The 20,331-nt window shown below is 61.4% G+C and overlaps 1 protein-coding gene across 1 annotated transcript in view; it reads right to left on the bottom strand.

Annotated features, from left to right (window-relative positions):
• Window positions 1–102: 102 nt before the first annotated feature.
• FOXK1 (forkhead box K1) overlaps window positions 103–20,331 on the bottom strand; it is a 54,376-nt gene continuing 34,147 nt past the window's right edge. Inside the window, exons 5-12 of the mRNA XM_040455635.1 lie at window positions 12,832–12,988; window positions 12,131–12,277; window positions 11,280–11,473; window positions 9,444–9,536; window positions 9,172–9,338; window positions 8,800–9,084; window positions 7,754–7,978; window positions 103–7,290 (exon numbers count right to left, since the gene is read on the bottom strand). Of these exons, the coding sequence (XP_040311569.1) occupies window positions 7,022–7,290; window positions 7,754–7,978; window positions 8,800–9,084; window positions 9,172–9,338; window positions 9,444–9,536; window positions 11,280–11,473; window positions 12,131–12,277; window positions 12,832–12,988 (1,537 nt within the window). The 3' untranslated portion in view covers window positions 103–7,021. The remainder of the gene's footprint in view (window positions 7,291–7,753; window positions 7,979–8,799; window positions 9,085–9,171; window positions 9,339–9,443; window positions 9,537–11,279; window positions 11,474–12,130; window positions 12,278–12,831; window positions 12,989–20,331) is intronic.

The raw sequence follows: 20,331 nt of genomic DNA, 5'->3' as shown, positions 1-20,331 counted from the left end.
CCCCCACCCCCACCCCGCCCCGTGCCAGGGAGCAGACAGTGGCTGGGTGTCCACCCGTCTGTCCCTCAGCAGTCACTCACAAGGACCACACAGAGCCCCGGGTCACTTCTGTAATATATAATTTTATTTCTGGTTATAGAAACAAATGCTAAGAGGAGAAACAGAACTTCCCCATCCACATACAACAATTTAATAGATAAAAGGACAGTTAAAATAAATGGAAAACAAAAAGTAGAAATTTGCAACTTTGTTATAGCTTTAAAACATTAACGTCTGATACAATTAGAAATCACATTCAGATCTCAAACTTTAAAAAAAAAAAGTATGGCTCCTTATTAAAAAAATACTGTATCCCATTTGAAACGAAAACGCAAGCAGGCCCAGTGAGGGGGGGCCTCTCGCCTTTCCGAGGACGGGAGCGGACGGGACCGCGGGCCGTCTGCCGCCTGCCACCTGCCACCTGCCGGGGCATCTGGGTCCCTCCCGGGAGGGCTTCCCACAGACGGACGCCCGCCGCGGGCCCAGGGAGCCGAGCCCTGTAGCACAAGCCACTTTCCCGTCCAGCGTGCCAGAACCCAAGTCTCCACTGCGGGGCAACCACCGCTTTTCAAGCACTGATGATGAAACATACGGTGAAAAGATACTTCAGACAGCCACTGTACAAACACGCTCGCGCGTGCACTCACCCCCAACACCCGCCCCCCCCCCCCAAGTCACTTTACAGGGAAGGTAACAAGACTCTGTACTGGTTTAATCCCTCATCGTGCGGGCCGTGCTGCGGGCACGGGGTTTGCGGGGCTGATCCGGGCGAGAGTCTGGGTCCCACTCTTGTCTCATTCCTCCTTCACCCCATCCTGAAATACAGACTGAGCCGCGTAAATTAAGTATCCGGGTATCCAGAAAGCCTTCCGGGCAGGGAGCTGGGAGGGAAGCAGGGAAGGGCCAATGCTTGATTTTAAATCCCGTATTTGTGGATTAAAAAAGGAGAGGAGGAGGAATCTGGGTCAGTTAACACAGAAACTTAGACGTGATGAGCTTAAGAGGCAGCAGGCACAGGCTGACATCCTTCACGCCGGTTAACTTTGTGCGGGGAAAACCCACCCGAGTCAAGGCCCTCTTGCGGTGCGGCCAGCTGGCTCAGCACTCGGGGCGACAGGTCACTGGGCGCCTCGGGACTCTGGGAGACAGCTCAGAGGAACAGCCCTGCCACTGCAGCTAAGGAAAACATCGTGCAATGTGCCAGACGATGTAACAGCAACCCAGGGCACGTGGCCTGTCTACACGGCCGCATCCCTCCCGGGCCTGGCCTCCCCAGCACTTTCTACTGTTTCTGACGCGGAGTAAACCACCAATAAATATTTAGATGAGTCAAATGAGCAAACTATTCCAGAAGAGATTCCCAAAGAGAATAAGCCAGAATTCTTCCAATTATCATCTGAGTCCTAAAATACCTGGGTTGGAGCAAAGAGGAGAGAGCCGCCTGGAGACTCGCCGGCCCTCCTGGGACGAGACCAGAACCTGCGGAGGGAGCGGCGGAGGCAGCTCCGCCTCCTGCCGGCCCCTGGGGCCTGCCCCTCACGTTCCCCAGTGCACCCAGATGCCAGCAGGTGCCAGGAACGGGGACAGACATGCCCAGAAATGAAGTCACTGCTCCGTTCACTCTTTGCTGAATCCTCACGGCCAAAACCAGCGGTTAGGAGAACTGAAAGAGACGGGGTCCCCAAGCCTCACTAACGCGAAGAATTTCCTCCCAATCCTGTGTAGCAATGCTGTGCAGCCTCAGCCCCGGGCGGCGGGCAAAGCTTCAGAGGAAGTCCCGACTGGGAGCGACCGGCAGGAGGGCCTCCAACCACTAGCTGGCTGCGCTCCAGCGTCCCGGGGACCAGGCGTGTGTCTGGGGGTGGAGGCAGGGGTCATCTTCGAGATGGGAGCCGGGCCTCCCGCAAGCAGCCGGCACGGACACTCGCTCTTATGTGGCGGAGGCACCGTGGGGTCCGTCAGGCTCGCAGAAGTGATCCTGCGGACGTCCGACCTCCCTTTAGCTGTCCTGTGTCCCCCCTCCTGGGGGGAGCGGGCGCAGGCAGCACCCCTATTTTCTTCCTGGGGCCCTGGTGCCTCTGCGCGGACCTCCTAGGACACGGTGGAGAGGCAGGTAGTGGAGCGAACCTCCAGGTGGCCGCAGGGCCGAGCCGGGGTTGCCGAGCGCCCTGGCAGAGACGGCCCCACACGGCCTGGGGCCCCTGAGGACTCTGCGGGACAGGCGGTGGCCTCGCTCAATGCGGGAGGAAAACGATTTTCCTTAAACGCAGCCGGGCAAGCGGGCCTGTGTTATTTCAGTTTGGTGAACGCGCCTGTGGCTGCGTCACAAAGTCCCGTCCTGGAGCCGGCACCAGGGACAACAGTGGAGACCTCGGCCAGCTCCTGGGGCTGCCGAGGACCCACCCGGCCAGGTCCTGAGCATTTAAAACCTAACGCGGGAGGCGAGGCCTTGGGACAGAATGCGTAAAAGGAAAGGACCGTGTAAAACTGGAAAACAAGCTGAAAACGAGGGACAGACACCCTGCAAGAGACTGCGGGCGCGGCCACCCCTGTGGAGGCCCGTCTGGAGGGCGGCCCCACACGGGCACGCGGACAAACTTACATTCTTCTCAGAAAATATTGCTTCGAGGCTGAGGTATCACAAAGGCGGCTTGCGGGGGGGCTGGGAGGAGACGTTCTTTGCTTTAAGCCAAGCTAGCAGTGGGGCTGTGGGTCGGGGGGCCTGGTGGGGACTGGCGGCCACGTGGCCGGGCTTCCTCTTAGCAGCTCTGCCTCTTGGGACCCGCAGAGAGTCGCGGTGCCTAAAATAAGCAGCTCACGATCCCCTCAGCATCTGTGCGCACGGCTGCCCTGACCCCTTTTCTGGGGGAGCTACCGCCTCTCAGGGGCGCGGGGGGCGGCGCTGTGTGACCCCGAGATGGTCCTGCGTCCCACACACAGTCGCTCGAGGGCAGAGCGGAACGTGAGGCGTTTGGAGAAACACACACCCACGGGACTCACTTCTGGGCTCTGAGAGCTCGGGGAACATTGTTTCTTCCCTGACGCTTTCTCACGTTCAACTACACGTTCAACTAAGCATCTTTTTTCAAACGAGGCCTCCTTTTGTCTCTGTAAAGAAACTGATCCTGAGGCCAAAGGCACGCCTTCTCCTTCTCCCGAACCCTGAGCGGAGCGACCCTGTGCGCTCCCTCTGGATGCTCCACGGAGACCCGGGCTCAGGGGAAAGGGGATCACTGATTGGATCACGCCCACAGCCCCAGACTGCTCTTCCGCCAGCCCCGGTGAGGAGCAGGAAAGGGACCGGGAGGTCCCCGCTGAACCCATCGGGGCACAGCGGGGCCCCCACCCCCCGGCCGTGGCGGCACCCCCACCCCGCCAGCTCGAGAATCACGGAATAGTCGTTTTAGTGACTCAGAAATCCCCCGTCGCCTTCGCAATTTGGCCTGGCTGTTAAACAGAGAACAAAGGGAAGACCGCAAACCTCGAACGTGAACCCAGCAGACCGAGCGCGGGGAGTCGACGGGAGCGGCTGTAAGCACGCGGGCCTGTTCCCCCCCCCCCCCCCAGCGCGGGGCTCAGTGCACCCGGCCATCGGTCGTGCGGTCCCCAGGGCGTGGGCCGAGGCCGAGAGGGCTGTGTCCCAGGACCGGGGTGGGGGCGGGTCTGGCAGGTGTCTGACCTCAGCGGGGAACGTGAGCCCTGCTACCTTCACGACTTGACACCCTTTCCACCAGGTGGAGAAGGATGTCTGCCGGAGCCCCCGACGCTCTGCCTCAGCCTGACCTGGCACCACTCGGGACAGCGTCCGCGGCGAGAAAGACGCGGACCGCTCGTGAGGTCCACGCTGCGGTGGCAGGGGCCGTGCCTCTGTGGCCTTTTGCGCCCCGCACCGTGGCACTCGCTGGGCCCTGTGACACGGCCCGTGAGCTCTGGGTACGGGCCTTTTCCTTCCACCGCCCACCAGACCGTCCAGGAGGGAAACGCTCAGCTACTGAGTAGTTACTTCTGTGACTTCCTTCCTGTGCAGAGAGGGTATTTTCCTGCATCTGGTGCCGGTCGACGGGGCAACAGGTCAAGCAGCAGACAGAAGGGAAGCCGGGTACCAGGGGGAGAGGGCCCGAGTGCCCTGTGTCGCGACGCAGGGGAGGCGGGCCCTTCCCAAAGCCCGCACACCTGCCTGGCCGCCCCCTTCACACGCACCTGGGCCCCCGGGTGACCAAAGGGAAGGTTCTGGGACCCCCGAGACCACACTGACACCAGGATGGTGCCGGGATCGAGCTGTTTCCGCTTCTCCCCCACTGGTGGGGGCTGGCCCACCCTCTAGAACCCACACCTGTGTCGGGTCACACGTGGCCAGATTCTGAGGGCCGCGGTTCCTTGGTCATTTATAGCCTGGCACTCTTGCTTCCAGTGTGTGTGTGTGTGGGGTGGGGGGGGGGGGGAGACCATCACTCGGTCGGCTCCGGGGGCACGGAACGACCTTTTCACTCTAAGGTACATCTGGTCCCCAGGTGCAGGCTGCCCTCAGCCTTCCGGCCACCAGTCCCAGGCCAAGGGTGGGCAGGAGCAGGCCCGCTCTTGGGTCGGAGGACCGTGAACCCACCCAGATGCCCACCGTCTGTGAGCCTGGACGGGCAGCTCCCCCAAGGCCTAGCCCTGCCCTTCTCAGTCCCGTGAGCTCCCCACGAGGCAGAACCCACCGATGGACACCCTGCCCTCTCTCGTCTTCCCTCTCCTGGAACCACTGCCCGAACATGGGGTGGGTCATCACCAAAAATGAACGGAAACCAAAGCGTCTCCAAAGCCGGGCAAGCAAAGGGTCGGTGCCAGACTCACCAGACCTGGCGAAGGCCCGAGGCTCTTCCGCGCCCACGCTGTCCCGCGTGTCCCGTGCAGGCTGCCGGCCCAGCGTTCCCACGGGGGCAAACCTGGGGCCGTCCTGCCGGCCGGTGAGCAGATACAGTCCCCTCGGCAGGACCTCCTGACAGCCGACCTGAAGGCAGGCCCTGGGTTCGGATCCTCCCAGGTGAGGCCCTCGCAAGGGGCAGACTGCCTGTGCGACGCCCACCACCCCACCTGCCCTCTCACGCACACACCAGACGCTGCGGCAAAGGACAGAGTTTATGAAACAGAAATCGCCAACGCGGAACAGAGTGCGGTTTCCCATCACCGAGGACGGCACGCCCGGCCACTTCCACCCCAGTGTCACCGGAGGCAGTGGGTGGGGACTTCACAGAAGAGCTTCTCTCCCAGTCGAAGTTGGTGCCGCAGACACGAGCGGTTTGGGGCTCGAAGAATGTCGGACCAGGTGTCACAGGCCGGACGGGAGGACACTCTGTATTTGTCCTCGGCGACTGACGACCACGGCAGTGAGACAGAGCCCGTCCGCCCGCCCCAGCCACGGCCCGGCCACGCTTGGCACATAAGCCCGTCTTGCCTGAACGGCCTCGAGACTGTTCTGCGGTTTCTCCTTTGCTCCGAGCTGGCGCCTGACCCGGCCCACCAGGCCCGCTCCTTCTCTCGGGGGCTTTAGGGGCCGAGCTCGCTCCCTGTCGCTGCCGCTGGGGCGGGGGCCTGGGGAGGCAGCTTTGCTGGTTGGAGACCGATGCTGAGGACAGGTGACTTCCAGGAAGAAAAACCGTTCCTGCTGGACTTCTGTGCAGGGCCCGGTGTCCACCGTCAGAAAAACCAGTGCTGGGGCGGCCGGCCAAGTTTAGAGTCGCTTTTCACAGACCACTTGACGTTTCCTGAGAATGTTCTCCGAGAGGAGCTGAAGAGCTAGAACGTGGACCCCAAACTGGGCTATAAACCAGGAGTGCGGCGGCCTCACCTCCGGCTGTGGTGACGGCTCCAGGAGGCACGGGGCGTCTGTGAGCGCAGGGCCTCGGTCCCGGGGAGCCTGGCGTCGCTCGCTGGTCACGCGGCCAGGTCGCAGGCAAGACCGATGGAGGCAGCAAGAGCCGAGCACAGGGGCGGTGTGGCCCCGGCGCTGCGGGCACAGGATACGGCCTGACTTACAGCAGGAGGTACGTGTCGGGTGGTAAAGCGACCACCACTTGCTGACGGTATCCGAGAGGCGCCCGCCAGCACTGTGCGTCCCACGGCATCCGGGCACCGGGGCCTCGGGCCCGCGGAGGACACGGGGCTCGCCGATTCCCAGTTTTGGGGCCTCTGGACGAGGACCCTCGGCCGCTCCCGCCCACACAGCTTTCCGCCCCGAACGCCAGTCTGGGAGGCCGTCGATCTTTCTTGAAGTTAGCAGACAGAGCGGCAGGATTGACTCGTCACAGGATTAATGCCAGTAAGGAGCCCAGGCCTACGGCCGTCACGCTGTCCACAGACACAGACCTCACAGACACCTGCTTCCTTTCGTGTTTATCTCAGATTTGAGACGAAGCCTGAATCCCACCGTTGCAACAAAATAAGAAAGCCAAGCCTGAGCCCCGCACCCCAGATTAATGCCAATGCTTTCTGTGTCGCTACTTGAGGGAGAAAACCCCACGGGACGCTCTTGCCTTCCTCCTGCGCACTCCCGATCCGCCGCAGAGAGGACCCGTGCCGCCGCCGTCCCCTCCCTCGCACGACGGCCTCCTCCGTCTGGGCCTCCGGGGGCCACGGGTGCTCCGGCAGCCTCGCCTCTGCTCGCGGCTAAGTCTGCCCGTGATCCGTTCCTCCAGGCGCCGGGCCGCGGCCTCGTCCCCCACGCCCTCGGCCACGGGCCCAGGAGAGAAGGAAATAAAAACAAACAATTCCCGAATCATACAATCAGCGGTCTGAACTCGTTTATGTGTTTTGTTTTAAACCACAGCAGGGGCAGGAGACAGAACAGGGAGGCCGAGACCGTCCTGTCCGTTTGGCACGTGCGCAGGTCACCGTGGAGCCTTCTTGTCGCGGTCCGCAAGCGGCAGGGGGGTCGGCGGTCAGGGCCTGGCTCCAGAATCCCTTATGGCGAGCGTCCCACTCGGCCCGTAGGCAGGCGTCTTCACTCCCCGGTTCCGGGTCCCTGCGGGCCGGCGGCTGTGATCACCCCGGCCTGCGCGGTCACAGTCCCACTGGGCTCCTCTACGCGCGACCTTTTGACCTCGGGCTCCCCGGTGGAAGAGGCGGCGGAGGCAGCGGTGGCCGGGGCGGTGGCGGTGGTGGCCGCGGCCGCCGCCGGCTCCTCGGGCCCCACCTCGCACACCCGCGTGACCACCACCGGTGTGGATGAGCTCGCCTGGGCCGCCAGGAGCTGTAGGGGGCTGGTGAGGGCTGGGAGCGGAGGAAAGAGAGGTGCGCGTTGGCGAACGGCCGAGAGCGGCACACGGGGAGCCGCTGCGGGAGGGCCGGGCCGACCACGCGGGCACCCGGATCCCGGCCCCTCGCCGGCTGGGCCTCGAGGGCCGCGCCCTCCCCGACCTGACCCTGCTCTCGCCTGGGGGCCCTCCTCTTGCTGATCTCTGCGGACGCCCGGGGCCCCCGCCCCCTCCCTGCAGCTGCACCCCTGCTTCAGTTCCCGCCGGGACTCGCCGCCCACCTCCGTCTATTTTCCGACCCCACGGGTGTGAGCGCTGGGCCGTGAGGACTCTGCCTTCGGCAGGGCGCCGGCCCCGGCCTGACCGGCAAGCCCCCCCCCCCCGCGCCGAGGGCACAGAGGGATCGACCGTTCTCGCACGGCAGGCGCTCCGCGCAGAGCGACCGGGCACAGAGGGGCAGGGGCCGGGCAGGGCCTCACCGTAAGTGCTGCCGGCTAAACTGTTGGTGGGGACCGCGTGCTTCCCGTTCTGAGTGACGGCCCGGACCGGTAGGTGGTGCTGCCCGATGGTCACCGGAGTGGCTGGCTGCAGGATGGTGACCGTGTGGCCGGGGACCCCTGGGGCCATCTGACTGGCTACCGTCTGGATGACGCGGCTAGCGGCGGGGATGGTGGCGAAGGCGATGGTGGGCTTCTCCTCCAGGCCTGCAGGAATACAGTGTGTGCGAACCCCGCGGGTCCGCCACGGCGGCCCACGCCCATGCCCACGCGAGCCGCGGCAGGAAGTCTGTTTACGGGGGGATTGGACTGCGGCTTTAAGGCATCGGCGCTGGGGAAAACACTTTTCTCAAAAGAAAAATCCTACCGACGAAATACATTTGAAACGAGAAAAACGATGAATAGGGTTTTAGAAAAACACTGCCGGAGCCTGAACTTTAACCAACCCGAAACATAAAAACAGACGAAGAGACGGTATCATCTGGAACGAAAAGGTTTGCATCTGGAGTCACAGACTTCCTTCCCCAAAACGCCTTTGTCGTTATGACGCGATCAACAGGTGTGGGGGCCGCGAGAAGGAGGCCCCGGAGTCAGGCTCCCGCCAGCATCTTCCATGCCACGGGCTGCCTTCGCGAGCACCCGTTATTCCTTGGGCCCAACATGCCTCCCGTAGGAACCTGTAGCGGTTTTTAAGCGACTTCCAAGGACTCCCCACCGGGGGCCCCAGAGCAATGCTCCCCCCCACCCCCCGAGCCCGGCCACGGCCTCAAGCCCCACAGCCCCGCACCGTTTCCTCGGGGTCACGTACACCCGAAGGCACGACCGCCGAGGAGGGTAAACAGCACGGATTTACAAGGACACGCTCCCCAAGAAACCCGCAGCAGGGAGACAAGGAGGAGCAGCCTGAGAACCCTCGGCCCCCGGAGGGAGCGCGTGTCCCCAGCACGCGGGCCTTCAGCCTCGTAGCCCAGGCTGACGGGCGACCTTCCGGGCACCAGCCCGGCCCGGGAACCACATGACTGCCTCACCTCTTGTCTCGCTTCCCAGGTCCAGCACGGCCGTGCCCGCCGCTTCGTGGGCGGCTCCTGCCGAGGCCTGGCTGGCGAGGATGTACCCGTTGGCGGAGCTGGCGGACGTGGTGACCACCCTGAGCATGGTGACAGGGGGAGCCTGCTGCACGACGTGGATGGCGTGGCCGGAGGGCTGCTGTGCCGTCACTATGGACGCGGGCATGTAGGCGACGGGCTTGGCAACCAGGCTGGGCGGTCGGGGAGGCACGGTCATGATCACCGGCTGGGCGCTGACGGGAGAACCTGCATGGAGGAGGAGCACGGCCGCTGAGCCTGCGCACGTGAGGCCCACTTCCGCCACGTCACGTAAAGGCCCCAAACCACTCTTACCGGGTGCGCTTTGGGAATACCGATACTCTGGAACAGAAGCTAACTTTGACCCGAAGTCAGGGTCGTGTGGAACGGGCGAGCCCTCTCGAGACAGGCACTCTGGGGTCTGCAGGCCGCTAGAGCGAGGGGACATCAGCCCAGGGTGGGTGGGCGAGGCTGGAGCACTCCTACGGAAGCAACGAGAGAACGGAGCACGGCGGTAAGCATGCGGGGCGAGGAACGAAGACGGCATCTGAACACGAACGTCGGCGCATCCGCGTCTCACACGTCACCTGCGCCAGCTTTTCCTGACGCTCTTCTGTTCTTGCGGAGAGTTTCCAACACCAACAACGATGCTGTCCGATACACGGAAAGGCAACCGGGCCCTGAACCCAGCGAACGGGAGGACGCCACGTTATTCGTGGCTTCCCAGCAAAAGCCACGCTCCAGAGCATTTACTTCCTGAAAGGGACCCGCCAGGCTTCCGCAAAAGTGGCTCAGTGTTCCGTGTTAAAATCATGAGCTCTGTTGGGATGGGCACAAAGCCCCCACCAGGACAGAGGACACACCTACAGGCTATTCATCTCGCGGGAAAGGCTGCTCCCTCCGCCACCGTTCTCTTGGTTCGAAACGGCGATCCCGTCCGGCTCCTGCCAGTGAGGCTGGCCCAGGACCGGCTATGCAGCACGGGGACTCACGTCCCGTGAGCTGAGTCACAGGGTCAACACAAACCCTCAGAGGCAGGACGACGGGACTGCCTGGGTGCAGCTGGGGGACACAGTGGCCTTCACTCTGCATTCATTTATCACCATAAACTCCCTCGTGAGAGGCACCCTGGTCTCCCCGGGCACGGACCTGGCACCCTGTCCCCCCGCCCCGGGCCCCCAGTCTTCCTTGCTTCTCCCACCTGCCAGCTGGCTCGTCTGACTCCAACCCAGGCCTGGACCCCGTCTGCTCATTCCCATGCTCCAACTGGTAGTCGGCCTGGGTCCCTCCCAGTCCCCGAGACTGTGACGGTCGTCAGCCCTCTCTAGCAGGACCTTACCCTGCACCAAGCTCACCCTGCTTCCTGCCCGCCTCCCACCCAGCACAAACACACCCGCTGCCTCCCTCCTCGGCCACCCGGGCTCTGCAGCCACGAGAGGCCCCCCTCTCTGTAACACACAGCTCATGCAGAAGCCGTGCTGGGCTGCCCTCCCGGCCTGAGGGTTTCCCGCCTGCCACTCCCCTGTACCGCGTCACGAGATGGCCTCCCTAACTCCCAGGGTGACCCTGGGGCAGGCCCGCCCCACGCCCTCCTACAGACACTCCTTATCGGGGTTTCCGGGCAGTGCTGGGCGCAAAAGGCCAGCCCCGTAACCACTGCCCCAGCTGGCAGACAGGCTCATCTACAAGTGAAACGTAGTGCTGGTCACCACTAGGGTTTGAACTGTGTCCCCAGAAACCACCAGTGCCTCAGAAGGGGGCCTTGCTTGGAGTCAACTCTTTACGAAAGTGACGGAGTTGGATGAAGTCACTAGGATGGTCCCCAGCTCAGTGACCGGAGCCCTCAAAGGGGCACTCTAGACGCACGCGCCCGGGGAGAACAGGGCGGGATGATGCAGGCGGAGGTCGGGGTGATGCTCCCACAAGCCTGGGGGGCACCGGTCGTGGCCAGCAAGTCCCGGAAGCCGGGACAGGCCTGGAGGAGAGGACGCACCCGGCCGCCCCCGTGGCCTCTGGCCGCGGAAGCGTGGGACAAGGGCGGCTGATGTTTCCATGGCCGGGCCTGTGGTACTCTCCCCACAAACTAACCCTCGTCACTCTCACAGAATTTCTCTCCATGTTCCTACCAAGCAACGTGGGATCCGGAAAATCTGAGCTCCGTTCAAACATCCCGAATTCCGACCTCACCAACGTGACCATCGCCTTTGTTCCAATTTCTACTTCGGTCACAGTGTTGGCTGCTGAGAGCTGACAGGTCAGAGGGGCAGCGAGCTGTCCACTCACTCTGCTGTTACAGACCTCACCGGTCCTCAGACAGTCTCGCTCGAGAAATACAGGTGACAAGTTTAAAGTACCCAAAACGCTACTGTGACGAGCCGTCTGTGGAAGCTGGCCTCTGACCGAGGGGCAGCCCGGAGGCTTACCTGGACGACAGCGGCCCGAAGGGGGTGCGGAAGCAGGAGACGCCCCTCTGCCTCCGTTTCCGGAATGCCTGTTCCACGAGCTTCGCTTCTGAGGCGGGGTCTATCCGCCAAAAAGACCCCTTCCCAGGCTCCTCCTGGGAACGAGGGACTTTAATAAAGTAGCGGTTCAAAGAGAGGTTGTGTCGGATTGAATTCTGTGGACAAGCAGAGACATTCGCCAGTTAGCACGCGGCAAAACAAACTCCGTATGTGAACGCAACAGACACGAGACCAAAGATGATGGGACGGCCCGGAGGTGATGCCAGCGAGGGCGCTCCACAGGCCGGCAAGGTAACTGTGTTTTACTGGCAAGTGCAAAGGCACGGTGGTAGTTTTTTTTCTATCAAAATCGAGCACAGCATTCTTTCCAGAAAAAGCGAAACAGAGAGACAAGCCATAGGCCAGGCGTATGTCAAGTTTGAAACCTGTACTAAATCAAGTAGCCAGCGGGAAACAGCGACCGTGGGAAAAACAAGTGAGACACAGCTAAGTTAGGTCTGACGGTCCCCGTGCACGCGGGCTGCCGTCTGGGCCCACGTGTGCACCCATTTCCAAAGTAGCTCGGGACTACGAGGGGCGGTCAGCGTGAAAACGTAACAAGGCATACGTATCGCCCCTCCCTGCTCTGGCCGTTGGAGGGAGAGAAGACTATTTCGACTCCCAGGGGCTGTGGCTCTTTGGAGACAGACCACAGGTCACCGATGAGGACACCCCTGTACCGCTTTCGGGCTTTCAGAACACGACCCGCCCGTGGGCGCCCCTGTTCCGGGGCAGCGGACCCAGAGCCCGGCTTCTCGGGCTCGAGGCCTCACCTGCCAGCCTTTGTCAGCCGTCCGGTAGTAAGGGTAATGCTTGGTGATGTGGGCGTAGATGCCGCTTAGTGTTAGCTGCCTGTCCTGCGCGGACGAGATGGCCTGCACGATCAGCTGAGCGTAGGAGTACGGCGGCTTTGACTCGTCCTGAGGAGACAGGCAGCACGTGGTCAGCGCGTCGGCGGCTCCAGAAGGGCGTCCACGCCCCGGCCGCCCACGGCCCCTCCGGCAGGGCGCCCTTCCCACACGGACCCACGGCTACGGCGTGCCCGCCTAGCCCCGTCCCAGCGACCGCCACCCACTTCCCCGATGAGCGAGCAGTGCCCGCGCCTGCCCCACGCAGGGAAGACGCAGAAATCTCTCACTTCCTCTACAAAAGGATTTCAAAACAGGTATCAGACGGGAATGAGCCAAGATACACAGCTGTAAGGAAAAACTTGTCATTTTTCCTCAAAGACTAATTAAGTTAACACCCCGAATCCATCCCGTCACGGGCAGATGGGACGAGGGTGAACAGTAAGGGGGTGCAGGGCGGGAGAGAGCAGCTCCCACGGTGCCCAAACGTGCCGCCAGCAAGCGGGCTAGTCCCGCAGCGTCCCGTCCCCCCCGGGGGCGCCTCGCTTTCACGCCGGCGCCTCCGCGCCCGCTCCGTGCCCCGCGCCCGGCCGCCGCGTGGCCACATGCGCCGTGAGTCCCGAGACCTTAGGGCTGTCCCCTCCGGACGCGTCCGCCTGCTGCTCTGAGGCGGCCTTCGCGGCAAACTCTGCGGCCAGCTGCAGGTCTGAGGTCACGTTCTGAACAAAGCGGTAGCCGGAGGACCCCGCTCCGCGTGGACTGGCCGGGCAGGAGTTGGGAACGCTGCGGAGAGAAATGACACGTCCTAAGTTCTTGACCCCGAAAAGTTCGGCTGGAGGTGCAGGATCTCAGGACCTACCTGGTTGATGCAGGGGGACAGAAACACTGACCCCCTTCTTCTCTACGTCATGTGACACAGCACCTCCCCTTTGATAAAGGCTGGACCAAGTGTGACCAGAGACAGTTCGTGTCCACGCACAGCCAGCGTAGCAGCAGTTTCTGCTTGCGGTGGGCAGCTGTGGGCCCTGATGGGCAGGTTTCCGGGACGGCCACCGGGTGGCCCCCGTCCCCACTGCAGACAGCCGGGCTGACCCTGCCCGTGGCTGCTGTCGGGAGCTCAGGGGCCCACACGAGGGCGCTGTGGGCAAAGGCTGGGGAGCCGTGGCGTTCAGAGAGGGCGTGAGCACCTCTCGGTCGGGCCCTCCCCAGTTCCTCCGGAGCCACGGCCACGGCTTCGACCTCTGTCACTCACGTTGGCTGTGAGTGGAACCACCTATGGCCCAAGGCCACTCTCGTTCCTGGCGGGTCCCGAGTGGCTTGCAGGGCCCCCGGCCGCTTCCTTGCTGGAGCCCGTCCGGCCCGGCTCACCGGCGGGCTCTGGTCTAGTGCTCTCGTGAACAAGGTGGACTTTGGTTATCAAACTACAACAACATTCTCATTTTGAAAACCAGTTCTGTTATAAAATTTTCAGAGGCAACAAATGACACTGGGAGTGGGTGACAAGCCCAGGTAAAGGTGCCCCTGCTGGGACCTGACCAGACCACGGACGGGCCCCCGGCTTCAGGAGAGCTCCTGCAAAGCCAGTACCCCAGTAGGAACCATCCAGAAGGCCCCAGTTTTCTGAACACACACCATGTGCTCTGCCCCATTTCCCTGCCCAAGTGTCCTGCCCCTCAGTGTCCAGAACCTTCCTCCTCCCCCCGGCCCAGGACAGCAACCACCTGCTTACGGGTCTGTCTCCCTTTGGTAAAGGCAGGAAACAATTAAAAAAAAGCAACTTTTTCTTAATTGAATTTGGAACCAAATACACAAACCCCAAACTTACAACATGAGGCATGAGGGGAAGACAAAGGATGTCACTGGTGCCACGTTCACATACTTGAAACCCAGCTGCTCAAATACAGTCACCCCACGTGGCACCAGGCGGTGGTTCAGCGGTCACGCAACCCTGACGTGAGGACTTTTCCCGAAGGTTCTGCCCTGCACTCTGCCAAACGGTGCGGCAGCACAGAAGGCACCCGCCAAAGGCAGCCCCATCAACCCTGCGTCATTCCCAGAGACACTCCACGCCCCGTCTGGACCTGAACGCAAATAAAGCCAAACGGTGCATCTTCCTCCAGAGCACGAGGGACGAGACCCGGAAACATACCTCCCGGACACAGATTCACACCCGACCGGGTGGCTGGTGGACCCATAACCGCGTGCCGCCCTCACAGCGGAGAGGACACACAGCGGCCCGTGGGCTTAGGCACAAGGGCTCCCGCCGCCCGTCCCAAGTCACCGTTTTGTAAAAGACTATAGAAAACTTGCATTGAACTCATTGAACTCCGAGAAAAGGCTGTCATTCACCAAAGAATGATTGCAAATGGAAGTGACGTATAGGGTAGCAAAAGCAGGCTCACGGAAAGGAGAAGTGGGGGTGGCCCCGTAGCACTTTCTACGGCGCCCGGCGGCTCGTGCTGGCCAGCGCTCCTGGGGGCACGCAGAGGGCCAGGTTTTGGCCCAGAGCTGCCCAGCAGGCCCGTCCCAGGCGGACGTGTGTTTGTGTGCACAGCCCTGCGGCCTCAGAGCAGCTAGCTTCTCCGTGAGCCCCATTCAGCTGTCCCCGCAGGCCGCCTCGGCCGAGAGGGCTGTGCCTGGTACCCGGCCGCCCTGATCTCACACCTCCATCTGAAGGGAAGGACGAGAGAGAGAGGCCACGTGAGCCTAGGGAGGCCTCAGGCAGAGCAAAGTTCAGTTCAAGGATAGGCCTCAGAGGGGCAGGTGTAGGGTGGGGGCCTGGGGGCCTGGGCTTAAAGCAAGGCTCCCGCCCTGGGGAAACCCACCCAGACATTCAGAGCCCCGTACCAGAGCTGGAGCCTACCCCACTGAAAATCTCCCTGACTACTAGCAAAATCTGGAAAGCATTCTTCTTCTTCTTCTTCTTCTTCTTCTTCTTCTTCTTTTTTAAGTAGGCTCCAGGCCCAACATGGGACTTGAACTCATGACCCCCAGATCAAGAGTCGTGTGCTCTACGACTGAGCCAGCCAGGGGCCCTGGAAAAAGTTCTTAAAGTATAAACGCACTTGTGTATCTCTAGAGGGGACGGGACAGAGAGGACACAGTGGGGCCCTCCTCGGATGCCAGACTTCAGCAAAGAACTGCTCCCTTGGTGGGGTGAGGGGGTGTCCCCAACTGCCCAGGAACCTGGGACATCTGAATTTGAGCACCGGAGAGCAGCAGCGGAGTCCCAGCAGCCGTGACCTACCAGGCGTCACGTAAAACAAGTGTCTGTTGTTCCCGAGATTAAAGGTGGAAATGAAGCTGAACGTGCATTTCAGTCCACTGCTCACCGACCCCCCTCTTATGGGAAAAGTGCTCCTGAGTCACATTTTTGTTTCAGGCGAGAGAGACTTAAGGTGCTGAGTGGCGGCCACCCTGGACTGGGGCCACTGTCTCGCCAGGGCAAACCCAGACTGGCTCTGACAGCCCAGGCCTGGGGACCTCCGTGACCACGCAGGTCACAGCTGCCAATGACACTGCGTCCTATGTTTACAAATACTGGAAAAGAAGGAACAGCCTCATGGGAAAATGCATCTTACTGTGGCGGTAAGAATTCAAGCTGAGAAAGACCAATCGGACAGGAGGTCAGCCCAGGATGTCCGCACATGGAAGGATGTGGAGTGAGGCCTTGACCTCATCCCCAGAAAGGCACAGACCACATTTACGAGCAGTGGGAAGGCTGCTAAGGCACTTTCGAGGGGCAAGGAAACGCTCTTAAAATCTTAAAAAGAGGATAAAAGGAAGTTCAATAAAGGATGGGAGGGGAGAGCCTTCCAGGAAGCTGGCGGGAGAGGCGGGAGAGGGGGTAAGGACACAAGTGGAGGCCCCTGGAAACAGTAAGGTCGTCACGGACCCGCGGACTCTTGCGCTCAGAGGGCAAACGTCAGGTCTAAAAGGGTCAGCATCCAGAGGGGCACCGGACTCGTTAACAGCGACACTCAAAGCCAGAAAATGCCTTTAAATTCCGAGGGAAGAATGTGTCCCACTGAGAATTCTCCACGTAGCGCAACCAAGAAAAACGATGATTTCCTACATTTACTTGTCCTGTACCCCTTCCCAGGAAGCAACCGGGGGACGTTCTCCACTAAAACCAAGGAGCAGGTTGGGGAGAACTGCTGGGCACAGGGAGTCAAGGTCAGAGGTGCCCCAGGCTGGGTCCAGGCAGAGGGAGCCCGGGCTCCTGAGGAAGAACCCGGCAGGTGTGAGGGCCGCGCGGGGCAGAGGGTGGCCGTGCTGGGCACAGGGACGCGGAGACAGCACCGGACACAAACTCCCGGCAGAACCGCCAACGTCCAGACAGGGCACGGTGGGGGCTGGAGCTGCCACCAGCCCACTCGGAAAGCACCGCTGCCCGCTGCACCCACAGCCCTGGTGTCATCTTCTCGGGAGCACGGGGCGGGCCGGCAGGACAGGACCCCGATTTCCAGCTAGGAGGTCAACGCGGCACACGCCGAAACCCGAGGAGCCAAGAGAGCCGCGTCGCCGACCACGCAGAGGTAAGCACACCGGCAGGGCGCCCGGGGTGGGGGCAGGACGGCCACGACGGTGCCACCGCGGTGGGCCAGGCCAGGCCAGGCCAGTGCTCCTGTCACCACGTGCGGAAGGCTTCAGTTCGTCTGCCACCTCACGTCCTCCCCGGATAAAAACCGGCTTTTAGAAAGCTTAACGGAAATCAGTCAGTGCCGGCACCATCCCTGCGGGCACCAGCCAAACACCGTGCTCGCCCGCCGTACACAGTCTGCCGGGCCTCGGTTTCTGATCTGTGAGCGGGGACGGCAGCGCCTGGGTCTCCCAGCGTCACGGTGGACACGAAGGGCAGACGCGCGTCCAGCCCTCAGACGCCTGGCGTGAGCGTCGGTAACAGTTCCTGTTTTCATTACTGTTCTTAAAATCTTGTGGCTCGTGACTCTTAAAGAGCCTATTTTATTTCACTTTTTTTTTTAGAGAGAGAGATGGCGTGCACTCAAGCAGGAGAGGAGCAGAGAGAGAGGGAGAGAGGGAATCTTAGGCAGGTTCCACGCTCAGCACGGGGCCTGACGTGGGGCTCGATCTCACGACCCTGGGATCATGACCTGAGCTGAAATCAAGAGTCAGATGCTCAACCGGGGCGCCGGACGACTCAGTCAGAGAAGCGTCTGACTTCGGCTCCGGTTCACGAGTTCGCGTCCTGCATCAGACTCCGTGCCGAAGGTGTGGAGCCTGCTTGGGGTTCCATCCCTCTGTCCCACCCTCCCCCACCCTCTCAGAAATGAATAAACACACACAAAAAAAGTCAGATGCTCAACCAACTGAGCCCCCCAGGCACCCCGAACAGCGTACCTTAAACAAAATAACCAAATCTGAGAAATCCACTGCCTCGGCGTAAGATGCGCAGATGACTCGGAACGCGAGACCACCGCGGTGCGGCCCCTGAGAGGAGGACACCGGAAAGGGCTCGGATGCCGCCCAGGAGGGAACTCACAAAACACTCGTGCGGCCACTGCGGTGTGGCGACGCGGAAAGGCTCCCAAGACCCGGCGCAAGAGGGGAACAGGTCGTGCGGAGGACACTGGGCCGCACGGGGCCTTCGTGGGGAGGACCGACCGACAGCAGCCCCCATGAGAACGTCTGGAGCAGGTGCGCGCTGCGTCCCCGTCCCGGGAGCGCCGGTGCGGGGAAGCTGCGCTCCCTGAGATGTCTGAGCTCCGCGTGACGCTTACACGGCATTGCTGTAATCTGCAAGAAGTGAAAGAACCGGCGAAGAAAATCCACACAGGCCAGCTTCTGAGACCTGTCTTAGCGATTAAGGTAAACGCAACGCTGTGAAGTCCTGGGAGGCGACTTCAAGGGCCCGCCTGGTTTCTGCAGTGCGTTTTGCCCCGGTGCCCAGTCAGCGAACCGGCTTGAGTTGCTCCTCGGCCGGGACTTAACTAGGTGTGCACGTCCCAGGGGCGGCCCGGCTCGAGCGGACCTTGCAGGGAGGCCACCCCCACGTCGCCCTCAGCTCCAGGCCTCCAGGTCCTTCCCGCTTCCTGCTTCCCAGCATGTGAGGCCTGGGCAGGGCCCTGTCCCCAGGTCACGTGCCCGCGGGAGCAGCAGCACAGCAGGCCGCTTATGCACACGGCCCTTATGCACACAGCCAGCCTTTATGCACACAGCCGGCTGGGGCCGGGATTAAGCGTGAACCTTCAAAGGGCCCCCCCTGAGAACCGGGAAACGGCCACCCTGGGAAAGACAAGAACTTTCTCTCGACATGTTGGAGCCCAAACACACCCTGGCCCAGATTTCGGCAAAAGGGAAAACATAAAGTACGGGGAGGGCCCACCTTTCTGTGTGGATGAACCAGTTTTCTTTCCCTAGAGTTTTCAGACAGGGAAAGGTGGGGGTGTGAGGTTCACAGGTACAGGTGCTCGGAGGTCAACTGGCCTCCAGATGGGCCACAGAGGACAGGGCTCCCCGACCGGCGGGCCAGGATCCCAGCTGGCCTGAGTGGAGAGCCACACTCATCCGCAGGTCGTGCCGGAGCACGTGCAAAGGCTGTGGCGACAAGCCGTGACCGACTGTGACCCTGACGCAGGAAACGTCACCCCAAGGAAGGGCCCGAGTCTGCCTTTCTCCCGGGGACGGAGAGCGGCCGAGCTCTATCCAGTGACGAGGTGGACTGGCGATCGAAGACCACGGTTAAAGGTGGTTTCGTTCTGAAAGCAGCAGCTTAGACTCCGCCAGACTCCACAAAACAAACTGCTCTGGTTTCCGTCTCGACCTTGAAAAAGTTCAAGAAGCGCCTTCTTAAAGGGACAGCTCCTGAGGCTGGCTCTCGGGGAAGACCAGCCCCTCTCCTCCTGCGCTGCGTTTTCTCTGGCTTCTGGTGGGCACGTTCCCCAAAACTCAACTCTGAGAGCCTTTTTTAGATTGGTCTCTCGCTTTGTAAAACCCAGAAAATGATTAACCCATGTCTCCTGAAAACACCACTTCTTTGCAAAGCAGAAAAAAAAGTCAATAAAATGTTGCTGAAGACAGCAGAATTTATTTCAAAGAGCTTCATTCATTTTCTGGGTGGAGTACATCAGCACACACACACACACAAAAAGCCACCCCACACAACACAAACAAACGCCCAAAAACAAAGCAAAAACCCAACCACAGGCGCACCACACCCCCTAGCCAGCAGGGGGGTGGGGAGGGAAGCAGAAAAAGGCCAAACAGAAAGGAAGGCAGGCGGGGTCCAGAGGGCGGGGCGGGGGCTGTTTATTAGCAAGAATCGAGAACGTTCCTACAGGGACTGCCTCTCGCCACTCCACTCGGAAAACCCTGGAGGAGACAGGGGCTCTGGCTGGGCAGGGTGCTAGAAAACCAGGTCCAGGGAGGAAAGCGACCCAAACAGAGGCCCCCAGGCGGCCTGGGCGGGCGGGGATCCAGGCACGCAGGCCAATGGCACGAGGGGACACAGGCACACCAAACTAGGAGAAGAGGAACCTCTCCTCTGTGCTGTCAGGAGGGATGGGGGCTGTGATGGCTGCTCACTTGGGGCCCCAGACTGACAGCCCCCAGCCTTGTCCCCTCCCCCTCCCCCCCCATGCCTGCAGGGAGGGGGCGTCCCAGGGAGGAGGGGAAGGGTGGCGGGTGTTTGTAAACATGAGGCTCCACCCCGGCACTGGCCAAAGTTGAACAGGATCTTGGCTAGCAAAACCACAAGGGCCCCAAGGTTTCTAAACACTCCACTGGATTCGCGGCGCTGAGATAAATGAATGTAAACAGAAATCCTTTCTGTGATACTTCACAGGCCAAAAACGGAGAGGGCCAGTCCCAAAGTGACCACTTTCTCCCCCAAATATCCTGCCAGATGAAAAAGAGAAGCAGTCTCTCCTGGGGGGTGGGGACACAGCCACCGGGGCCCAGCCCAGGACCCGCCCCTCAGGAGCCTGTCTTAACCGCTCCACTGCTCGGGGAGGGACCACCTCCCTTCTGACACAGAAGCAAAGTCAGCGCACGGGTTTGAATAGCTTCCCCGGGTGGCTACTGCGTTCATGTGGAACACTACTGGAAAAGACATCTATTTTCTGAAGCCCTCCAGGTACAAACCAGCACATTTTTCTTCCTTCGAA

The sequence above is a fragment of the Herpailurus yagouaroundi genome, unplaced genomic scaffold, assembly GCF_014898765.1.
Source record: "Herpailurus yagouaroundi ecotype Mexico unplaced genomic scaffold, PumYag 216, whole genome shotgun sequence".
Taxonomy (NCBI): Eukaryota; Metazoa; Chordata; class Mammalia; order Carnivora; family Felidae; genus Herpailurus; species Herpailurus yagouaroundi.
This window is presented reverse-complemented; position numbering and strand designations above follow the sequence as displayed.